This window comes from Lathamus discolor, chromosome Z (assembly GCF_037157495.1).
Source record: "Lathamus discolor isolate bLatDis1 chromosome Z, bLatDis1.hap1, whole genome shotgun sequence".
Taxonomy (NCBI): Eukaryota; Metazoa; Chordata; class Aves; order Psittaciformes; family Psittacidae; genus Lathamus; species Lathamus discolor.
Genome location: NC_088909.1, coordinates 19,308,916 through 19,333,767, shown reverse-complemented (window position 1 = coordinate 19,333,767; position 24,852 = coordinate 19,308,916). Strand labels below are relative to the sequence as shown.

At 41.1% G+C, this 24,852-nt stretch overlaps 1 protein-coding gene across 1 annotated transcript in view; it reads right to left on the bottom strand.

Moving 5' to 3' along the window:
- SLC6A2 (solute carrier family 6 member 2) overlaps positions 1–23,255 on the bottom strand; it is a 71,239-nt gene extending 47,984 nt beyond the window's left edge. The window contains 2 exon segments of the mRNA XM_065661647.1: positions 22,801–23,194; positions 23,196–23,255. Of these exon segments, the coding sequence (XP_065517719.1) occupies positions 22,801–23,194; positions 23,196–23,255 (454 nt within the window).
- Between the last annotated feature and the right edge of the window lie 1,597 nt (positions 23,256–24,852).

The window sequence follows — 24,852 nt, the reverse complement described above, 5'->3', positions numbered from 1 at the left end:
TGATAAATACAGAGCTGCCAGAGTAACTACATATACTGAATAATGTATATAATGCTGTCCGTAAAAGTTATGGATGAAAATGAAAATAGATTGTGAAAATCATGGTTAAATTGTTCAGCAGAAGACAAAAAGAAAACAGCAGCAGCTGTCTATTTCTCCCAGTAGCAAGTAGTAGGAACTTTTTGCAATCCTTTAAAATCTGCATGTACTGGTTTAGTATTTAGAAACTTTTCTTGCAAAATGAAGTAAGTTTGCTTTATTTCTAAATATATAAACTTAAAGAAGGTATGTGCAGTCTATAAAAGAATAAAAGCTAGAAGCATGACTGTAGCTATGTAAAACATGCCAGTAAGCAGAGTAAATTGCATATTTAAAAGGTACTTCTGAAACTACTGTAGTGCTTTTAAAAGTCTGAATACTTGTTGCCTATTCCTTTCCATGTTTGCTTTTCATAGCTATTATCAATGCAAGCTGCCTAGCGTGACTGTTCAGAGGTAAAATTTAAAGCATATACTGGAGAATAAGAACAGAAAAACAAACTCTGTTCTCTTAGTCATACCACAAATCTAATTCGAAAAGTCATGTGGTGGAAAGTAATGTAAGGACAATGTATTCAGCATTCAGTTGTAAGTTTAGGCATTTAAAAGCTGAAATCTTGCAATGAAATGAAGACAAGGTACATCAACAGAAATAAACAATAGCTTAAATCTTTGACGATGTAACCTAAAAGGTGAAATGTATTGGTTGTATCACTGTGGGGTGGGAATCTTCTTGTTCATGGTGTTTATATGGAGTGTAGTGTAAATGCAACCTGCATTCACATTAGCTACTACAGTACCAGTGATACGTTTTAGTCGTATTTCAGTGCTGCTCATCAGCTGCTTTCCACGATTGTCATGTCAAACTGTCGTATTGTAGATAAAAAAATCCTTGTATTTAACAAATACTTGATACCCTGCAGTTCTCATCTCTGTTCTGTGTTGAATCATACTCTGATAAATCAGTCTGGGATATTACATATTGTTTTCACTATATCTAGTATCTATAAAAATTATTTCAGGTGGTGTTACTGTCAGATTTCTGTTAAGTGACAGCCTTTGAAGTGCTGTACTTGTCTTGCTTTGGTAGTATTACAGTGTGTGGAGCTGACTCACCAGCCTAGCTTGTACTTTGGAGGTATAGAGTCTGCGCAACATTGCTTGATTCACGTGAACATCAAGAGACTGTGGAAAACATGATGCCACAAATTGAATAGGGAAATGTGTGTTTCAGAAAATAAATCCTGGCAATGTGTAGTAGACATACACAGTAAATGCTAGTTTAAACTACATGTTTTTCAAGTATGACTAATACCATGATGAACTGCAAAGTGTACTGTACTTAGGCATGCTTGCTTTAGCGTCATCTAGTTGGCTGCGAGACATTCCAGGCTTTAGTTAAAGGAGGTTTCTCACTCTTTTTCTTCCCCTGCCCTGCCCCGCCCCTGCAGGGATTAATAAGGTGTGGTGTCATTTTCAATAAAGAGCAGTTATGGCAGGATTTTGTAGCTTAGTTACTTTTCAGGTAACCAACTGACTTAAGTATTTTGAAATTGAGATAAAGATGAAAGTAAGGGTGCTTAGTCACATTTAGTTGACGTGATTTTTTGGTGGCTTCTGAAAACTTCTTGTTTGGCAAGTTCTGATTAGGCAAAAAATACCAAGTACTCAGGTGTATTGTAAATATCTTTATGTTTGCTCATCTCTTCCCAGTCAATATCCAGAATCAAACTCTATTGTGTCCACTGAACCCTTTTGGAGATTATGGGCACTTCAGAGGAAAATAAATGATGGTTAAAGTATCATTCAAATTACTGCAAACTAGAATGGTATGCAAATGCTTATAAACAGCATATGTGTGATCTATGATCAGCTTCACTTTGTGATTGCACAGGGGCTCCATCACAGCACTGTTTACGTACAGTATCTTACGAACATGAGGTGTTTTTTTGAAATAGACTTTGTTCCCTCCTGCATGTTGAACATCCTCTGGGCTAGGGAGAAAGCAACCGGCATCCTGGCAAGTCTCTTGCTTTAGGTACACTTGTGGGAATTTGTGTTGAGCATCACACCAGACATCTCTGAAGCAACAACCTCATTGTTAATGCCTTCCTGCTATAGGAAGTCAAAATAAGTTAGGAAGAGTGACACGTTGTCAGATGTGTCACTCCTGCCTGTGCCACTGGCTCCAGAAACTGCTGTGCTTGAATTGCATGATTCTAGTCAGATTTGTATAGCCCAGACAGCTGAACTCATAGGAGCACACAGTTTGGCCAGCACTTCAGACTAGCTTGCCAAGATCTACCTACCTCAGTGAGCTGAGAGAATGCAATCTGTGGGATTGCTGCATTGGCAGTAATATACTGATAGCACTCAAGGGGATTCCGCTCCCCTGCTGTTTGATGGGATAGGGCTGAATGCACAGCTGCATCCCACAGGGCAATGCTGGTTTCAGCATTCCCTAATTTCCCTTTACAGCTAAGAATCTGAAATAATTAACGTCTGTAATACAGCCCTGGCATAAGAGCAGTACTTGACTTGCTACTGAGTCACATGCAGATTAAAAGCTACAGGTTTATTTCAAACTGTTGTAAATTGCTACATCTCTAAGTTAACAGATTTCATGAGATCCATCTACATCCCTTAAGGCACCAGTGTCTCCACAGAGTTAAGACAGCCTTGTGTCTCAGGCAGAACTAGGTAAGGTCAAACTCTCAGCTTCTACAAGAACCATCCGTGTGAAACTGGAAGTGGACACTTACACAGAAGATTTTAAAAAAACTATTACATTTAGTTAGTGAAGGACAAAATACAAGACTGGCTTTGCATTACTGTGTTCAGTGCCAAAAAAACTTAATTTTGGTGCAACAGAATCCATGCAAATAGTGTGTCTTTCTTTTGTACTTCAGCATACATAGCATCCTATGGTGTGGGAAGCAAAGAGGAATACTGCTCTAAATACTTTCAGTCCTATGGGGAGGTCTCATCTCACTTTAAAATACCAAAAAAGAAGAAGCATTAATTTACTAATGACTTACAAAAGATCATTTGAACAGCTGCTGTTATCCTGGAAGGACTTGTTAATGCCTATACAAGAAGCTGGCCAGCCCAGGGGTAATTGAAATAACTTTGAACTCTGTGCTTGTTAGCCTTCTGCTTTTGTTACCATGGATATTCCAGTCGAAATGGCAACTGGCGGGATGTCTGCTAAAACAACAAACTGGGCACAAATATTGAAGTGTGTTTTCAGATAGGAACATTTCCAGAATTTGTGCAGGAAAAGAATCTAGAAACAAAGATCTCCCAGTTGGTGAATTGAAATACAATCTAATCCTGTGTCTGATCAACATTGCTTGTTTCTTTCATTCAGAATAAGTAGTGCTTCAAACAATATCAACAAACAGTTGATAGAATGCAGTACATTTGCTGTGACAGTGAGGAAAATAGGTGTAAACTAATTTGTCCAGGCTTTGTGAATGAAAAAAGAGTTCCCTGATGCAGAGATCTTGAAATCTAGATTGTACAAGATCACCGTAGGTAGAAAAACTAGGTAATGGGAAAGGTGGGCATTTCTTAGTACATTAATGTTAGTCCTGGCTCTCCAGCAGACTGGTGACCATCTGGTTGGCACAGCCACTGAGGCTTCTCTTATGGAGGGGAGCCTGAGCCTGTGCTGACCTTGGGGAGAGAAGGAATGGAAGGGTAGATCTTTACTGCCCTGAGACTGAATGAAAGCAGTAAGGGTTTGCATGGTGCAGCAAAGAGAAGTCAGAGATACAAATGAGTGTGATGTAACCTCAATGTCAAAGCCAAGTTGATGATTTTAACAGCAGCTGTATGATGATAGTGAACTCTGCCAGCAATAAATTATAGTAGTCAAAAATAACATTTTTCTGCAAAACAGATCTCATGACATACTATAAAAAATTCAGCAGCACTTTGCACATATAAAATCCTCAAAGTATGCCATAAAATCTTCCAAGTATGCAACCTTTTTCATGGAAAGTATTTCCAAATCATAAAACTTGTGGAGCTATACTGTAGTGATTGACATGTTTCTTCTGAAGCCCTTATATTTAGCAACTCTACTATTGCTAGATTTAAACCTGTTTATATTTCTACTCTCAATTTGGGGTCAGAGCCTTCAATTTCTTCAGAATTCCAATTATAATAGTGTTATTTTCACTCAAAAGGAAGTGAAAACAAGGTTTCCAGAAATGGTTCAATGTTGTCCATGGGCTGATGCTAGCCGAAGCCTGTATTTCTTGTCTTGAGATGTTAACCTGCTACTGCCTTGAAATAATTTTTGGTGATTGGAAGTGCGGCGTATTTATAAGCTGGTTGCTGATTCGTAATAGAAAGTGTCACCCAAGCCCTTCCATGCAAAAGCAGTAATCTCTCTGGCTTTTGTTACAAGAGTAATGATCTAAAGAAACTCATTAGTAGCTATTTTGAAAAAATAAATGACACTTAAATATACCCAGCCACTCAGAGCAGCATGATTCATTCATAAATAACACCCAAGTAATTTGCTAAGGTCATGTTTGCATAAATTAATGATCACATTTACAACAGTGTGTAGTTTAAAGATAATTGCAGGAACATACAAGAACAGAACCCTGGCCTATGTCATTTGATAGGAAATTAAAGAACAAATAGACATGGTGGGTTTGATTGCATATCACAGAATCACAGAATCCCAAGGGTTGGAAGGGACCTAAAAAGATCATCTAGTCCAACCCCCCTGCAAGAGCAGGGTAACCTACAGTACATCACACAGGAACTTGTCCAGGCGGGCCTTGAATATCTCCAGTGTAGGAGACTCCACAACCCCCCTGGGCAACCTGTTCCAGTGCTCTGTCACTCTTACAGTAAAGAAGTTCTTCCTGATGTTAACGTGGAACTTCCTGTGTTCCAGTTTACACCCATTGCCCCTTGTCCTATCACTGGATATCACTGAAAAAAGCCTAGCTCCATCATCCTGACACCTACCCTTCACATATTTGTAAACATTGATGAGGTCACCCCTCAGTCTCCTCTTTTGCAAGCTAAAGAGACCCAGCTCCCTCAGCCTCTCCTCATAAGGGAGATGTTCCACTCCCTTAATCATCTTTGTGGCTCTGCGCTGGACTCCTTCAAGCAATTCCCTGTCCTTCTTGAACAGAGGGGCCCAGAACTGGACGCAATATTCCAGATGCGGCCTCACCAAGGCTGAGTAGAGGGGGAGGAGAACCTCTCTTGACCTACTAACCACTCCCTTTCTAATGCACCCTAAGATGCCATTTGCCTTCTTGGCCACAAGAGCACATTGCTGGCTCATGGTCATCCTCCTATCCACCAGGACCCCCAGGTCCCTTTCCCCTTCACTACTTTCCAGCAGGTCAACCCCCAACCTGTACTGGTACATGGGGTTGTTCTTCCCCAGATGCAAGACTCTACACTTGCCCTTGTTAAATTTCATCAAGTTTCTCCCCGCCCAACTCTCCAGCCTGTCCAGGTCTCGCTGAATGGCAGCACAGTCCTCTGGTGTGTCAGCCACTCCTCCCAGTTTTGTGTCATCAGCAAACTTGCTGAGGGTGCACTCAGTTCCCTCATCCAGGTCATTGATGAAAATATTAAACAGCACCGGTCCCAGCACCGACCCCTGAGGAACTCCACTAGTCACAGACCTCCAGCTAGATTCTGCGCCATTGACCACAACTCTCTGCCTTCTTCCTTTCAACCAGTTCTCGATCCACCTCACTACTTGATCGTCAAGCCCACACTTCCTTAGCTTATCTATGAGGATGCTGTGGGAGACAGTATCAAATGCCTTACTGAAATCAAGAAAAACTACATCTACCGCTCTACCATCATCCCTCCACCTAGTCACTTCCTCATAGAAGGCTATAAGGTTGGTCATACATGACTTCCCCCTCATAAAACCATGTTGGCTGTTCTTAATGACCCCCTCATCCTTGATATGCCTAGTGATGGAGTCAAGAATAAGTTGTTCCATCATCTTTCCAGAGATGGAGGTAAGGCTGACCGGTCTATAATTACCCGGGTCCTCCTTCTTGCCCTTCTTATAGATTGGTGTGACCTTTGCCATCCGCCAATCCTCAGGCACCTCGCCCGTTTCCCACGACTTACCAAAGATGATGGAAAGTGGCCTAGCAATGACCTCCGCCAGCTCCCTCATCACCCGTGGGTGCATTCCATCCGGACCCATCGATTTACAGATGTCTAGTTTGCATAGCTGATCCCTAACCCAATCCTCATCTACCAAAGCAAACTCCTCCTTTGTCCTGACTCCTGGGGCTATAGAAATCCGGGGCCCTCGGGGAGAGTCTGCAGGAGTAAAGACAGAGGCAAAGAAGGCATTCAGCACCTCTGCCTTCTTTATATCCTCTGTCTCCAGGGTACCCACTTCGTTCAGCAGTGGGCCTATATTGCCTCTTGTTTTAGTTTTATTTGCTATGTATTTGAAGAAGCCCTTTCTATTGTCTTTAACCCGACTAGCAAGATTGAGTTCCAAGGAGGCCTTAGCTGTCCTAATTGCCTCCCTACATCCTCTAACAACTGTCCTATATTCCTCCCAAGCGGCCAGCCCCTCCTTCCATAATCCATAGATTCTCCTTTTCCACTTGAGTTTGCCCAGCAGCTCCTTGTTTAACCACGCCGGTCTCCTAGATCCCTTACTTGACTTCCTACTCATTGGGACGCTCCGATCCTGAGCTTGGAAGAAGCGGTCCTTGAATGCTAACCAACTATCTTGAGCCCCTTTACCGCCTAGTACACTTTCCCATGAGACTTCCCTTAGCAGTTGACTGAAGAGGCCAAAGTTGGCCCTTCGGAAATCCAGAACTGTGGCTTTGCTAGGTATTCTATTCCTCCCACACAGGATCCTAAACTCCACCATCTCATGGTCACTGCAGCCAAGGCTGCCATTGACCGTCACCACTTCGACCAAACCCTCCTTGTTGGCGGGTACTAAATCTAGCAGCGCTGCTCCCCTAGTTGGTACGTGCAGTGAGAACTCTTGAGTTTTGTGGGATGTTTCTGCTGCTGACTTTCACAACGCTCTCACTGCTGCTAGCTTAGGAAGTTAAGCCATTCCCATCTTCTGCCATGAGTGTGACCATAGGAAGTCCAAAAATCTGTTTTTCAAGATGCAGTGACAGCTTTTGATCTGACATTTTGCCTCCTTATAGCAGAGGTACTATTGGCCTGGTTCCTTTGAATGAATTACCATCAAGGTGGGTTTTGACAGCAGCTGGATAAGTAAATAACCTGGAGTTTGGAACAATGTCTAGCTCCTAAAGTCTAGCTACTAACATTTCTGTGCAAATTCATCCTGTTGATTTTTCTTTTTTTTAACTATCTGGCTGGTTTAAACAAGAAATGGGAGAGTGAGCTGGGCTGTGGATCCAGCTTGTAGACTGTTTTGTTACGCGATTTATGAAATCCCTGTTACTATGTTCAATAGGACTGTTTGTAGGAGTGGTTAGTATCCTTTACTGGAACAGTTAACACTGCTGGGAACAAACCAGCAAACTTCGTAGTTCACAAGCTCTTCAGAAGGTCCTGGTCAGGGGAAATCTGTAGTACTGGACTGCTGGGTCAGTGTGCAGATGCCTAGCTGGAGAATGTTGCTGCTTCACCACAGACATGAATGGAAGCTTAAGACATGCTAATAAAGAAGAAGAAATACTATTCTATCATTTCATTGATAGGAGCATTATATTTGGTTGGTTTCTTTCAACCTTGCCATTACTGGGTTTAACAGAAGGGTATATTCACCTGCAGTTATGTATCCATGTAAGATGTAAGTAGTACCTCAGATGTATAAATTCAAGTGTCTGCCAGAATGTACCCTGGTTTATTGGTGGCAGAACATCCATGGTTAAAAATATTTTTGAATTAAGACACCAGAAGCTATTTGCTGTGAGCTTGTGGCTCAAAAAAACCAGGTTTTGCTGGATTCTAGCACTAGAAAATTTGTAACAACATAACTTCATGTGGTAAGTTCTGCTTGAAATGTGTTTTCTAAAAACCTACAATCTGTAATGTGTGGAATATAGTCATGTACGTGAAAGGAAATACTACTTCATCAGCTTTAACTGTCTCTTAAATGTGGGGAAGTCCATGCTTGGTGCCAAGGAGATTTTGGCAACTCCATTTTTACTTTGGTTCAGATACATGCTGTTAGTCATAGTTTTATCTCCCTTCTCAGAAATTTTCTATGTATGTGTTTTGTCTCAGGCAACTGTAAGCTAAAATGAATGTTTTCAAATTTAATGAATCCATGCGATTTTGATGCCAGAATGGTTAGATACTTTGATCTAACTTCTTGTTTAATATAAACCAGAGTTTCAGACAGAAAAACATACAATTCTGATTTGAATATACCAGGCAGATCCTTTGCTTTTTTGATAGCTTATTTCACAGATTAATAACTTTGATGTTATAAAAAAATAATCACAAACCCCTCATTATTTGTAATTTGAATATATCTGACATCTGATTGTGTCAGCTCTTTCCCTGATGAATTAACATACTCTGCAATACTTTCTATTTCCCTCCTGTGAAGATTCTTAAGTGCTGCAATCAAGTGTTCTAGTTTTCTTTTTATAATCTGAAGAGACTTGCGTGAACTAAACTAATGAATTACAGTGTTTGGACCTTAATTTTTGTAATTTTGACTAAACATCGGAATAGGTTGCCCAGAGACATTGTGGAGTCTCCTTCCCTGGAGATACTCAGGAGCTGACTGGATACAGCCCTGAGTAACATGTTTTAGGCGACCCTGCTTGAGCTGGGAGGCTAGAATAGATGACCCCCAGTGGTTACATCCAACCTCAACCATGCTGTGATTCTTCATAATGAATCCTACTTTTCTGTCTAAAATTCCCACCTTATGGGTATTCCTTGGTGTAGCTGGTTCATGTATTGGCAGGTTGAACAGTTAATGTGGACATTTTTTATACCCGCATTAAGTTATGGTACTCACTTTCTGAGCTGCACATTTGATGTTATAAGAATGCCAAGTTTATATTCCTGAGGTGTTCCTGCACCTTACTAGAAAAGAGCCTGGGATTTCAGCCCCTCATTTAGGCAGCATTACTCCTTGCTTTGGCCTTTCTACTATTTTTAACATTCTCAGGGTTGCCCTTGTGGGAGTTGCTCACTGTCCTGTGTATACTGAACAGGGTATACATGGAGAAGTATACATCTCCTGGTTATGTTACCTCCAGTGGGTTCTTAATACAAGGTGATACAAGTGCCCTGGCAGAGCTAATTAGAGCCACAACAGTTCGTAACTAATGGGCACAGTGATACACGGCATACTAAATTTTTTCACAACACAACTTCAGGTGCAGGGTGTTTCTCTTAAAGACTGCTTTTCTTTTGCAGGTTGTCGAAATAAAAACAACCCAAAGTTAAGCACCCTCTGAAGAAGACTCAGTACACATTTTAGGCAGCAGGAGATTCATAACTGTGCCAGAGTAAAACAAAGTGCTTAAGACATCTTAAATCAGCCCTAGACAAATGCCAGGCAGCTTTCAAGAGGATTAATGTATAAACCAATAGGAGGTAAATGCCTTGAAATTCTATTAGAGAAGAATCAAGTATAAACACTCTGAGGTACACTTAAAGCTTGCCTTACTGTTTAGTTATTAATCCAATTTTAAGTTGTAACTCCAACTTTTGGACTCAATGACAGAAGCAAAACATTCCTTTTCCTTCCAGGGTTTATTAGAGCTTTATTTGTGGTAGTGTAATACTTTCTATGCGATTTTAATCATTACAAACTCTTTCATAACAGAATCTCCTAAATTCCCCCTATCAATAAAAGGTTGTGCTCGACCACAGAAGTATGAGACAGCTATATATTCCTATCTATAAGAGTTGTAGTAAATCTAACTTTTACTCTGTCATTATAAATGAAGCCTTGGGGATGAATGTTCTTTCTGACGCCACTAAAGGAAGCAGAATAACTTTACTGTAAACTACGTGTAATGCATGTTAATACAGATTTTGGAAAATTTACCATTACAGTGATGGCTGCTACTGCATAATTGTGTAGAACAATGCAACTGTTGTCAAACATACTCTCATCAAAGTACACTGTACTCTTATCAACAATTGGAGTCACCACTGGATTTTGCTAAAATTTTGGAGGCTCTGGGTGAGGGTAGCTTCCAAATGGCTGTGGCTTCTTTACTTTGTATCTTTCTGTTAGCACCAAACACAAGAATTTCACAAGAACTGTCCCAGTATTCTTCACAGGAAAGCTTTCCATTTGGGAAAAATATGTGTTTGGCCTAGAGTAGTGCTGGCAATATTCTGTGTGGGATGCAGAGCCATCAGGTGGGGTGTGGAGAATTTGGGCATTGTGGGCACAAAGCAAAACTTTTCAGCAGTATTCCTGAGGCAGGACTATAAAAACTACTCCTCTTTACATTCCCTTATTCTGATGGGAAAATTTAGTCTCACCTAGATAAATGTAAAACCACAACAGTGCTGCATCAATCTCACTGTACTGGCTAGCAACACCCTCCCTTCATTCTCTGCCCAACAATTCTCCCTCTTTGGTGGAAATTTATCAGACAAAATCATTTATTAAAGGTTGAAACCTAAGTCTATGGTTTGTTCTTATTTGAAGGACCATTTTCCTAATAGGCTTCAAGCAATGAAGTAAATTTTCCCCTCAGTCCAAGCTGTCCAGTACATACTTTATCACTGCCATTCTGCACAGGACCTCCTAGCTTAAAATGCCATAGAAGAATGTGAAAATGACCTCAGGGCCCATCAGCACACTGCCAAGATGAAGCAGAGCCCTATTAACAGTTTGAAGCAAAATCCTTGTTTCATCACAGTGCAAACTTTTGCTAGGACAGATTGAGGGGCAGTTTTGTTCACTGATTACTCAGACCTTACAATAAATCAGTGTGGCTGAGCTTTGTGTTTCCAATTTCTGAACAGCTTTTAAACACATACTACCTCATGACTGTAAAATACTATTGAGAAAGAAAAATGTAGCTGATCTTGAAGATCTCCAAATCTTTTAATTTAGGGTTATAGGCAGTGATTTTGTCATGAGCCTGTATATGTCAGTATAGGTTTAACCTGCAATTTAGGAAAAGCCTGGTAAGTGTTCTCTGTTATTCTTTTAGGGAAGAGTCAAGGGAGAGACACTGACCAGTGCCAGTTATATTCAATTTCAATTGTCAGTTTCAAAAGTTTAGAAACTATGTGTTAGGCCCCAAATTAATTTAAAATGTTTTAAAATGGAACATCTTCTAGTTCAACCCTTTTTTTACCTTCTGGCTTTTAGTCATGTACTTGTTTTGTATTTTTCCAGCTTCTCTTTTTAGCCTTGAGAAAGTGTAAGAGATTTTTGCCTAATAATTTGTCTTTATAAAGCTGTGAGCAAAAAGCACTTCTTAAAATAGTATTTCTAAAAATTATTGTATCTGGAGCCATACAGAGGAGAATGCCGAGGTCATAGTCTAACTCTCACAGAGTAAATTCATTTTGTGTAATAATGACCATCATTATTACACAGTACATCCTGACATTTTGCTTCTCAGGTAAAATATTGAGCTATTGCTCTGAGTGAAGATAAGTTATTAGTCAGTGGAGGTCTTCTATATCAGTTTGGTCTGAATGGTTTTTATGACTTTACTCTATTTTACTTCTCACATAATTCTTAGTCTGGAAATTCTGTCTACTTAGGAGTCCTTAAGAGAGAGACGTCTGTTATTTGGGTTGAAATCCTGACTCTGGTGACGTCAATGGAAAAAAACACCCATTGACTTCAGCTGGGTCAGGATTTCTCCCTTGTGGTTTTCAAATTTATTGATTTCAACTAAGGCTGTAGAGCTACACATAAATGAGACACAAACTGCACAAAAGGAGCAAATTATCAAACTCTACCCCAAAACAAAATCCTGAGGTGTCTCTGGTCTCACCAGCATCTGCCTCATGATCTACTGACACATCTGTATTTCTCTTTGGAGAGAAAACAAAAGCACTACACAGCACAAGCTATTCCTTACTTTTATGATAAATCTGATTTCTAAGATGCCCGTGTGTAGTTAAAATCACCTCTCAGCTAGGGGCATGAGATTTTGAGCTCTCTTCCAGCATCAGTCTTATTTGACATCAGGAGGCAGATACAGTCCTGCATGCTGACTGAGAGTCACGTAGCAAAGATACTTCTAATTAACTTCTAAGGGGTCAGCTTGATGCTTTGATAACACTTGGCCTTGACCTAATATCACAGTTAGTCTGATATACTTAAATGTTCTTTGCTTTTTGTTACTGATGTTGTGAAATAATCATGCTTCTGCCAAGAAGGCAAGGTGCCGAGACATGCTGCAAGGCGGGTCACATTAACATTGAAGAAGGAAAAAAAAGTGCCCTGGCTCTTTATTGTAGAGTGGTAGTGAAAGCATTTGTGGAGATCATTTGTTTTCCAAAGGTGGATCTTTTGAGGGGACTGCAGAGAACAACCTCCTAAGCTTAGTATTTGAAAAATTATATCCTCCTGTATTATGCTTTGTAGGGGAGACACTGTATCTTGATCATAATGTTGCACTAATTTTAAAACTGGTTAATTGGATGTTCAGAGGTAACATCCTGTTATTAGTGGATTTTCATTGAGGCAATGCCGACAAGTGTGCTATTTGATGTGAAGTTGACACTTCACAAAATGCCGCCTCTCCTATAATGTCCCGATAAATGAAATGGAAATCCAACAAGGATCTGCTTGGGAACAATCATTGCTATTACTGTATAGCTCCAGTAATTCTTTTTCTCCATAAATGCAGTAGGTTGCCGTTAGGTTAATTACCAGGTCAGGATCTACTAAAACCTATAAGGATCTACTGCTCCACCTTGTGGTCTGGAAAAAGTTTTCTGTTGTTCTCCGTAGAGTGTTGCGTCAGAAGTCCAAGCACTTCCTCTTTTTTTTTTTTTTTTTCATTAAACAGGAATTTGATTGGAATCAGTATCATATTTGGTCTTGAGATACGGATTTTTAAGGGCAATTAATGTGTTGTCACCTTTGGCATACTTCAGGATAGACATTGCAAAACATGTTTGATTACAGAGGAGTAAAAAAGAGGAAGAGAAATGGAAGTTGAATTAGTAGAGAGTTCTACCAAGTGCACATAGTTCAGAAGGTGCAAATAAATTCTAAATACCTAGCCAAAATTAGGATGCACAATACTCAGCTGCTTTTATTTTGGTACATGCGCCAGGCCCATGGTAACAGCTTGCTTGTAAGGTCAGTGACGCAGTTGGGGTGTATTCTTGCATGCTGCTGAGGGGCCAGAAAATCAGCAGTTTCCCACAGTCCTGCAGCCTTCAGTGAAGATGCATACTCTGCAATTACCCGTTCACAATCCTTCTTGTACATCAATGCCACTAAAGCTGTTTCTCAACCTAACAGGACTGCTATAGCAAAACACTCCAAGAAAGGCTTTATATTTGTGTAGTCTAACATCACCAGTCTGGGGGCGTTGGATCCTATTTTGGACACTTCAATTAATGTATATTCTAGAACAACAGTAATAGCCAAACAACAGCAACCAGCTAATACCTACATTAAGAGCACAGCTTCTGCAGTCACTTGTACTTTTGGAAGTGAGTAGTTATGCTTATAAAGCCTTAAAGAGTAGGAGCACTGGAAAAATTACAATCTTCTATAAAAAGGCTTACTGTATAATAAGGGCAGCTTGCCTTACTGCATACCAGCAATGAGAATGCTATTCATAAAAACATTTATGAACTGACAAAAGACAACTGCCTGCCCAGTCCTGCCCCAGTTTTGTTTAGTAATATGTTACCATGGAATTCCATGCACTGGAAAGTTGGTAGAGTGCTTTGGATGAGTAAAAGTGCAAAGGAGTCTGTGTCTTCTGTAGCCGAACCTCCCTGAGGACAGTTTCTGTTTCTGAATGGCAAGACCATTGTTCTCAAAGTGAGGTACTATGCTGTCACCTTTGTCATGCTTCAGAAGAGAGATTGCAAAAGTTGCTTAAATAGAGAATAGAGGAAAGGAGAAAGAAGAGTGAAAATAAAACAAAGGATAGCTTTCGTAAGTAGTTTAGAGGTTTTTTTCCTATGGTCTTCACGAAGAGTAATATGTCACAAGGCAAGGAGCTTAACTGTTTCCCTTCCACCTTTTTTATGGATTATAGGTTTCAAAATATCTACAGCTAAAATTAAGTATGTTGAATACATACAGAATAAGAATTCACAGAAGTTAAGATGCTGAATTATACTACAGTTATCTCCACAGAATTTCCATGATAACAGAGATTATTCAGCATTGCTGCGGGCCAGGCGTTTTTGGTACCAGTGCTTAAGATCTACACAATTAGGACAAAACCTTGCCACTAAAGGCTCAAGACTTAACTTAGAGGCAGGGAGAAGGAAAGACAAAGATTAAGGAGCTGTAGTTGGAGGAGGGAATTACAGGTTGTAAAGACATGGGTAATAGGTTACTAACATGAATCCTTTGTCTCCAAATGCCCCAAGGAAGGGAAACTGGAGGGTTATAATCAGTGTGATATTCCTGGAATCTTTACACTTTCTTCTCTGAAACTGGATTGAGGCATTGGAGTTGTCTTGAGTACAACTTAGTTCAACCTGTAATAATAACAACAACAACAATAATATCTATTATTACTGTTGTTATTATTTCTTGTTTTTACATTTCAAGTCAAGAAGCCAAAATTCACTTGCAAGATTTCCCCAAATCCACTGTCATGTTTTCTTATATTCTATATGAAGGAAAGTACTAAGAGAAAGGTAGTACTGAGAAAGACCTAGAACTATATTACAGAGACACTAATTTAAATTTGTTTCTTGCCTCTTGAATTACAATATTTTAATATAAATATATATCTAAATATAGAACTTCTTTGGTTATGTTTTGTTATTTTGTAATAGTGCTGACAGCAGTTAGGCACATCATCTAATAATTGAAAGGTATGTAAATTCTATGAGTTTCCAGTGTAAACTGATATTAGCGAGTTGGACTAGAGTTCTTACCATTTAATCAATTAGTTAACCTGATACAAAGGCTTTAGAAGTTGGGAGTTGCTGATGTTCTTCCCATTAAACAAAAATGAAAGCATGAGCTATTTGATGTTGCTCCTCAGAACTGCTCAAAATTCTTTAAACGGTGTTTCCATTTGAACTCACAGCAAGGGGTTCAGTAATTTGCAGACTGATTTTAATCATCATTTCCCTCACAGCATATCTAAACACTCACTAAAGCTGTATGTTCTCTCTGATCTTACATGTAGGTAGTTGTCTTAACATTCTGTTTCCTGTCAGTGTAAGTATGGGGTGGAAAATATCTGTCTTGAAATAACATCTTTAGACTGCTGAAGTTGTATTCACATACTCACTGAACTGACAGATGGATTTGTGATATTTTACCAAAAGATGAAATGGAAACTCTGCCCCAAACCCATGTAGATCATGTCTCAGTCTCCTTAGAAATATTTTGGTTACTTCAGTGAAGAAGGGCTGTTAGCTGCTACGCTCCTAATATGGAATTTCTGGTTTCCATTGTTCCCAGCAAATTTAATAAAGAATTCAAATAGATACTGGTGAGAAAACAGACTAGAGACAGGTGAAGCTGAAGACCCTGCTCTTTTAGCTCGAATAAACCTGAGACCCCCAGCCAAACTACAAGGATCTCCTGTACTAGTTATAATAGGTATTAATATGAATGTAAGAGACTTTCTAATGTGACTTCAGAATGTACTTGTCCAGGAGGGAATATGTCCTATCAGATATTTCAGTTCTTCAGTTTCTTGGAGGAATTGAGAATGTCATACAGGAATGAAGAGCGGGGAGACCTTAAACAGAGATTTTAAATTTCCAAACAATGGAACTAAGTTTACTACTTGATGCATTTTCTGCATCTTACATTAGAATAAAGTGCTTCTAAGTGGTAATCAAAATATGTTCTTTCAGCATGCTTAGAAAGAGGTATCTCTGCTTTTGTCAGAACAGCTCATTTGATTCACACCAGCTTTTTTATTGGTAACTTGGAGGGACAAAGGTACAAAACCAGTTTGGTGACTGGAGCACTCCTTCGATCAGTGCTTAATGCTTACCCTACATTAGACACAGCATTGTCCCCTTAAGGTGTAGTGTCAAGCTACATATTATGAATCTTTTCTAGAACCTTTCTATGTTTGTGTATCTCTAGGACCTTTGCACAATTGTCAATCTAAGGCTTGTTAGAATTGTTCAGGACAAATAATTTCTCCACTCAGGAAGGTATTTAGCTGAGTCCATGTATGTACCACTTAGACATTCTTTCATGGTATCTTACCCCAGAGCTGGAAACTAGAATTTTAGAACTGATGAAAGATGTGAGTGAGAAAGACTGAGTTCTTCCTTATCAGATATTCAAAATGCTTCATAGGTAGTAGGTGTATGACATAGTAGCTTATAACCCTGCAGACGTTACAGTTCTGAAGATATGTTTTTGCAGAGCCAGCAAGGCATGCAAAGGAGAACACAGAATTTCACAAGAAGCAGCTGGCAACAAGCATGTAAGTGACAGCACTGGTAAGTCTGGGCAAATCTGTGCTTTGTGTACACCAGATGATTATTTGTTGATCAAGGAAAGGAAAGAGAAAGGAATAAGTCACATGAGAAAGGGAAGAGAGCAGCTGTGAGCTGGCCACTGAGTTCAGATCTGGGGAAGGAGATACTGTCACACCACAAAACTGGCAATTGTCCCCAATGTCACATGAAGCTCAGAAGCCCAAAGCTCATGGTCACGGTGTGGAGATCAGCATGGTAGTTTAACCTGACTGAGGTTACTGGTTTGATGTGCTAATGGGAACTAAAAACTTCTTATTAGGAAACAGAAATCTCTAGATTTGCATCTAAGATTTGATTGACTGATGAGTCAAACTCTTGGCGTAGGCTTTGCAATGAGATTACTTCAAAGTTGACTTATTATTATCATCATCAATGCTATTTTGGAACGTAAGCCTTGATATTACAAGGCAGAGGTCATCATCTTTGAAGCGTAAAATGCCAAATGATATTCTTTCCCAAAATAGCAACTAAATTTGGTGTCAGACACTTGGCAAAACTTAGGGGATAGAGCCTAGCAGAAATGCAAGCTGCTGGTGGTCAGCATCATAGCTTGCTTTTAGCCAGACTTTCAGCTCTGTGGTAGGTGATGCTTTCACAGGTGTCATTCTCGGTGTGTGAGAGCTCTTGGCTCTTGACTTTGTGCTGGTCTTGTTTGGGGATATTCAGATTCAATTCTATGCTGCCTTGGTACGTATGATATGAGTTCCTCCGTCCTGCATTACAGCTTATGGAAATATGAATAGGAAAGGAAGCATTAGGATAAATGGTAAGATACTTCTGAGGTGTACTAACTGCTGGCAAACAGTTCTTTGAAGCCAATGATTTCTTCTAGAAATACTGTAGTCTAAAACCACCTAAAAAATAATGCTTCAGAGATTAGAAGTGCATATTATGATAGCTAGAGAACTATTAAAAAATTTATCTGCAGCTATTAATGAATTCATGAAAAGCTTAATCTGATTCTTATGATAGAATAAGTCTCCAGTGACTAATCCGACAATTACATGCTTCCTAATGAGTAGTCTGAACATGACTGACCTTGCGAATACTTTGACTCACAAAAAAGTACTTTATGTTGGTAAATTCTTTTTTCACATTTTTCAATGCGAAGTATTAATTTTGCCTATGACTATGCAGGAAAACAAAGCAAAAATGAACATTAATACTAAAAGTATTTTCTACAAAAGCTATAATGGCTTTGTTAACTAAGTCTGAGCATTGTCCTCCCCCACTGTGAGCACACCAGTTAATCATGCTAGGAATTACTCAACTTCATTTGGCATCAGTAAAATTTCAGATGTAATCCAAATATAAGGATAAATCTTTCCCAAGTTGAGGAGAGTCTAATTTTAATACTCTTCTTACACTTTATTCACCATAGCCTCTTACAGCACTGGGGAGTACTTAAAGGGCTGGCTGTGTTATAAAGACTTGTGCTGAGCACACTGATGTTGACCACTTGCAGAGAATCATGCAGATAGGGAGTCTTTTCTTAAAAAAGAGAAATGGGCTCTTGCCAGAAATGAGTTATAGTGAGAATATTGCACTTGTGAGAACAGGCAGTAGGAGTGACCGTAGCTGATGATTTCTCCAGTAACATCCTCTGTTCCTTGAAATTCTTACAGAAGGGTTGCGTAAAATGTACTTGATTCACTGCAAACAGAGATTTTAGCTTGTATTGGGAGCAGCAGTCAAATCCATGCAAGTTGTGGTGTTTATTGATCAGCTGTCCTGGCATGGTGATGTTTCAGAATTTCCACTGCCACAGTGTTGCCTTATCTGCTTAATGAAAGCTCACAGAATTTTACCATTTGTATAGAGACTATCGATAATCTTATAAAGCAGTTTAGAGTGGGAGAGAGTATTTTAGTGGGAATATCCTGCTTCCAAGGAGTCAGGGAGGGCAAGATCTCATCCAGTCTGTTCATACTGAAGTGTCCTGAAAGTTTTCTGTGGCCCATTTCATATTTTTATACAGGCACTGGATCTGTCTGTGCCCTTTTAAGGCAGGCAAGTACTATGGAAGTAGGTATCTGATATGAAAAAAATAAATGCTCTAGCTTTTTAGATCTTACTAAAGACTGGGAATTATTATTATTATTTTAATAGCAGAAGAATGTTTCCAAAAATCACAGTTGCTTACAGAAGGGTTACATTCTGCCATCTATCTTTGTGCATAAGTCCCATTGGGGTCTCTCAGCAGGCTACTCCCAAAACACAGATGTTTCTGGCTCTTCATTCAGCATTTTATTGCTGCTGGATGCTTCTTACTCTCTAGCTTTTTGTTAATGGGAACTTGTTAAAATACAAATGGGACTTTCTGTTGCCACTACTTGTGCTGTCTTCAAAGTTACCTGACATAAAAAAGTCTATATAACTACCACTCAGTGGTTTATGCCTCGTGTACATAAAATTCACTTAAGTAAACTATCAGAGTTTTGTATTTGTGGAACTTGAGATTTAAAACCAAAAGCCTGTATGTTTTGTTTTTAACCAAGAAGATTCCCTGGAGTTTATCAAAGAAAGAAACTCAAGGATTTAGCTAATAAGAAAGTTATAGTGTATATGCATCCATGTTCTTCTAAAACTTCAACTTTGAATAAGGGAATACAGTGTGTATTTATACTTTCTTTCTGAATTCCTCTAAGTTCTCACGCTTTATTGAGAACCACCTATTTTTAAAAGCATGGAAAGGTCCTCAGTGTGTCTACTGGCATCTTAAATTAATCATAGCCAGTCATAGGAACATAACAGTCCATACATCACCAAATCACTTTGTTTAAATGTAATGGAGAATGCCATTTTCTACCCCTTCCATTCCTTGATACTGCTGTTCAACATCTAAGAACATTTGTGAAACTTTAGTGTGTGTAGATTTTGGAAGGATAACAGTATTTCTTTTTGCTATGCTGAAGACAAGTGTTAAAATACTTCAGTATTTTATGTGGCATTGCAACATGCTGCATTTCCACTGCCAGTTTTTTATCAATCCATTGAAGATATACAAGTTGGTAATCGTGCTTGACTGTCTCTGTCTTAAGTCAGTTCTAGGTAAATTGCTGAGACTGAGTAATTGCTGACGCTGTCAGAACAAAGAGAAAATGTGAGAGAAAGAGGAGAGGACACCATTTTTTACATTATACATGCCATCCAATTCAAGCTTAATCTGTTTTGCTGGGGTTTGTTTTTTTTTGTTTTGTTGGTTTTTTTTTTTTTTGTTTTTGTTTTGGTTTTTTTGTTTTGGTTTTGGTTTTGGTTTTTTGTTGTGGGTTTGTTTGAGGTTTTTTTAACCCTTGTCTAGCTTCTTAAAAATAGCAAAAAGCAGACTGTAACCCTATCATGAGCAACTTTGCAAAACTCGTGTTAAAGAGCAATATGCTGAACATGTAAGAAAACATCACCTTATTGTGTCTCTTTATGTTGCTTGGCAGTCCAGCAAAACTATGGAATGATAATGAAATTAAATTTTCTTCATGTCTATCCGTACCTTTATTCTTACATCTTCTGTATGGAGATACAGAATCCAGCAGTTACATGAAACCCATTGAATTATTCTTTTGAGACAGCAAAACTTGCACTAATGCTAGAGAGGTTTTCTCCTGCAGTAGCTATGTGAGGTGGGGGAGAAACTCGAATGTTCAAGAATGTCTGTGATTTAGGACTTAGTTACCCATAGTTACCCACAGTACAGTTACCCATAAAGCAAACAAGCTCCCAAACATGGTTTGAAAGAGAGAAAGGACTGAGTTGGCTTAAAACTCAGTAAAGTACTTTTAGAGTCTGAATCTCCTACAGGAGTTTCTACTAAATGAAATTGGTATGTGTGTGCAACATGGGAGGAAATGGATGGAAAATTGTTAAGATACCATAGAAACAATTGTTATAAAAGGAAGGAATAAAGCTGTTAACCAGTCCCTGGCTCTATTTCCATTCCCCGCTTCTCAGCATAGGGTCTGTTTTGGAAATTCTGTCCTGACTGAATACTAAAAGGTGGTATGCTGATGACCGTATTTTATCAAACAGCACAGAAAAAGAAAAATAATCTCAATATCGAGATTGGATTAAACTTCATTATATAACCAGACTGTAAAAATTAGTTTGTACCCCTACTAGCCACAGACTATGCATCTGCATCCAGGCTAGCTGCTGATGTCTTCCATGAGAACACCTCCTTAGGAAAAACCCACTGTTGATGGATTTTGGCCATCGGGACTAACCTGTCTTTCATTTTATGGTAAAATAAGTCTTTTAAGCAGCAATAAAAGATGGTGTGATGCTATGTATGTGGTCAAGAATTACATTTTAGGTTGAGACACTTCATACTGCAGTCTGTGCTCTGTTGAAGAGCAGAGCAAATCAGTGATTATAATCTGGTACCAGCAAGCAGCTATCAGTCCTCCTAGAGACTTTGTTAGCATAGGGCCCCCCTACCTCTGCTTGTAAAGGTCTGATTTCTCTTTGATGGCATAGAAGAATTGGGGCAAACTTTTCACTGAGGAGTGCTTCTTGTACCTGTCAAATAGTTAGCTTTCTCCCCATTGCAATTTAGAGGTATTTGAGTTAAAAGATACTAATGAAGACCCTGGTGTCTCTCGCTGAGTTGACATAAGGTAGTATGTGGAGACCAAAGAAAATGGAAGAGAGTTGCAGAATTGTTCAGTTGCTTCAATGTCTGAGCAGGCAGCAAATTATCAAGGAAGCAGGTTAGGAAATTATGTGACCCAAAATATGATAGAAAATAGTTCAAGCACTCTGGGTGTCACCTTGTGCAGTGTGAGTTAGGGGCATATATCTCTTTTCCTGAAGACTGGCAGAGGAACTGGAGACCTGGCAGTGGTGTCTGTGTACTTAGTGGCATGAATGATGCTGCTGTCACACCTGCACCTGATACAGTGGAGCCCGCTGGGTTTGTGATGCATTGTGCTGCTGCCCTGGGAGTTGCAGGAATTATTTTTGGACATAATGAAATAAGGATGGAGGCTGTTTTTTACAACTAATTACTTTCTGTCTGGGTGGTAAGTAGGGAGATCTTTTGACTTAATTCAGAAATTCTTGGGGTACCAAAATAGACCAAGTGTTTTGGTACCAGCCCTTTTTGGTATCCTATTAAGTTCCAAGGGCGGATGTAATTCCATGTCAATTGGTAGGGGTTTTCCCATCTTACATTCCTCTTTTCACAGGAAGCAAGGACTTTATGCTACAAGTGTGAACCATTAGCCTTTTATCACCAGGCAACCACGTTATCAAGATATACATGAGTATCCTACAGAACATGCTTTCTGTTTCGCAGCTACCTGCAGTATGGTTCACCGTTCACACACAGTCCCGCATCTGCTGGGCAGCGGCTGCTCCTCCTCCCTGGGATCTGAAAGCACATCAGGGCTTGCCCAGCTTTCAGGGGCTGTTACTCCTTCACGGCATGGGATCATCACTACACAGCCTTGTTCAGGGAGATGGCAGGGGATGCTGGAGGTTAGGTCTTGCCGAAGATGTGCCAGACAATCTCAGCTAACTGTAGTTAGTGAGTGTAATTTTGTTGTTGCTGTCATCGCCAAACTGTGCAGGAGGTGAGGTTTGGTTTGTAACGACTCTCCTACTCTCTGGGGGATGGGACGAGGGGTGTAGAACCCCTAAACTTCAAACTTCAGAATGGGGGGCAGAAATCCTGATCTCAAGTTAAAACTGTCCCTGAAAAACCTTTCAGTGGCTCGGCGCTAACTTTTCTGCTCAAGTGTTTCTGGTTTTGTTGGTATTTTTTGGTTTTGGTTTGTTTTTTTTCCCCCTCTATGCTTTCTTTCTTTCTTTCTTTTTTTTTTTTTTTTTTTTTTTCCGAACGAAAAAAGCGTTCAGCAGGCTGAAGTGGCTGCAGAAGGCAAATACGCCTGTGCTCACAACGAAGTTACACTCCGAGGGGAAGCGGGGAGGGTGCGGGGTGCCCGGGACGGGCGGCGGAGAGAGGAGCGGGCAGCGGCAGAGCGCAGTGACCAGCTCCGGCGGCAAGCCCCGGCGCTCAGCTTCTCCCCTTAAACTCCGGGAGGAGGGAAGGGGATGCCGCCCGTGCGGCGGTGCGGCTTTGGGCTGTGGGGCCGGTGGGGGGATGTAGGGTGCAAAAAGACCTCGCAAGCGGTACTCTTACCCCCTCCATTTTTGTAGCAGAGGTACGGAAAGCGCCAAACGTTCGCCAGGTCCACGGCGAAGCCGATGACGGAGAGGAGGAAGTCGATCTTCTTGCCCCAGGTCTCCCTGTCAGGGGGTCCGTGTCGCGGGGCGGCGGGCAGGAGGTTGCTGCTGGTGTACTGCACTCCGTTGTGCTCCTTCACCAGGATCAGCTCCACGTCCTTCCGCGGCGGCGGCGGCGGCCCCGCGCGCTCCGGCAAGGGGGCCACCACCGACACTTTGCGGTCGGGCTGGATCTGTTTGTTCATCCTTGCCTTAAACATCCAGAGAGAGCGAGCTGAGGAGGGGGAGCGGGCGAGCCGGGGTGCGGGAGCGCAGATAACGGAAGTGCACTTCCCGCTGGAGGCGACTCCGCCGCTCCAGCCCGCCGGTGTCAGCGCGGCAGGAGCGAGGCACGGCCGTAATAAGAGCCATGCAAATGAGGCGGGAGAGGGGGGACCGCTGCGCCCGCGCCAACCGGGGAGCCCCCGGGGAGCAGCGGGGCTGCCCGCGCCCTTCCTGCCTCCGCCGGCGAGCCGCCGGGAGCGGGAGCAGCGCCACTGCCCGCAGCCTGCCCAGAATAGCGGGCGCACCTGGGCACCGCACCGGTCATCAGCGGCAGCCTCCCGACCTGCACCGTGCGTTGCGGGACCTCTGCGCTGACCCTCCGCCAGCGGCGGGTCCACCTTGAGCTTGGCAGCTCGGGCTCGTTCTGCCGCGCGGCCCCGCTCGAGCAATCGGGAGATGCCGGTAGCGGGCAACAGGTAGAGCTAAACGGGATTGCTCATTTCCCTCCTTTCCCGTCCGAGCTGCCGTACAGAGGCAGCTTCCCCCTGTCTGTTAGAGTGGCCTTGGTTAAACCGTACAGAGGCAGCTTCTCCCTGTCTGCTAGAGTGGCCTTAGTTAAACAGTAGAATTTGGCTTTTGACATCAGGACCTGGCGGGGTGCAAGTTGACTGGCAGAGCTGGACGCTGCTGATGTTCCTATGCCAGGACGGATGGATGCCCAGCTTTTTCTTTCCTGGCAAGTGTGGGCCTGGTAGGATTCAGTTGTCAGGTTGAGGTATTTGCAGGACGTTAACTATTTGCTGCTATTCCAAACGGGACCTGAGTCTTTTACATGTAAAATGAGCAAAAAAAGGAAAAAAAAAAAAAAAAGAAAAAGGAAAAAAAAAAAAAAAGCTGGCAGAACAACAGGGATTAGTGCCAAAAGTTGGCTAAATACAGCTGCAAAAATGGCTTTCAGGGGCTGTTCCTGTTACAGCTGTAAGCAGTAATTCTAGGTTCAGCCTCTGTTATGGGAACAAAATTTGAGCACATAAGGCAGAAATGGGCTCCCCTTCCCCAGTGTGAAGTAGCTTCCCTTCTGCCTGTCATCAATGAGAATAGGATGGACTGAAGAGGATGCTTGGTGGTGGTGCAACTTACTGCTCTTGTTCTCTCTGCTAGGACTTCCTAGGACTGATAACATAGTGTTATAAATGTGAAAAACAGCCTCAACTCAGAGTTAAAGCTCACATACTGGCATTTTCCCCTTCCTCTCTTTAGGCCAGAGACTACAAAAATGCTAGTAAGACAGCTATTGACAATTCGCAGATTTTCTGCCTTCACAAAAAGCTCTTGGTTCAAGGTCCAAGATGCAAGCTGTGACTTGGATCCTAAAGCTCTCATCTGGGTGCAGCATTTGAGCAGTGACTGTACTGTTTCAGAGCAATTGGATGATTAGAACATGCAGCTCATATGTTCTCTATTGGTTACGCTCTGATTTCGCACCCTCATCTGAATACATCTCTGAATACACCTCATAAGACCATTTTCTCTCTTCTTTTTGACACTTCATGCCACACATGCTGCGAGTACTTCCTCTGTGCACAGTCGTTACATAGTACCCTGCAAACACTTGCTGTAAAACCCACGTTTTTACATCAATGTGCAGATACACTGCTGCCTGTTCCTCAGTCACTGCCAGCACATGCATCAAATACAGACCCGTTATATGTGCAGTGCCCCCACATCTGCCCCATTCCCCTGC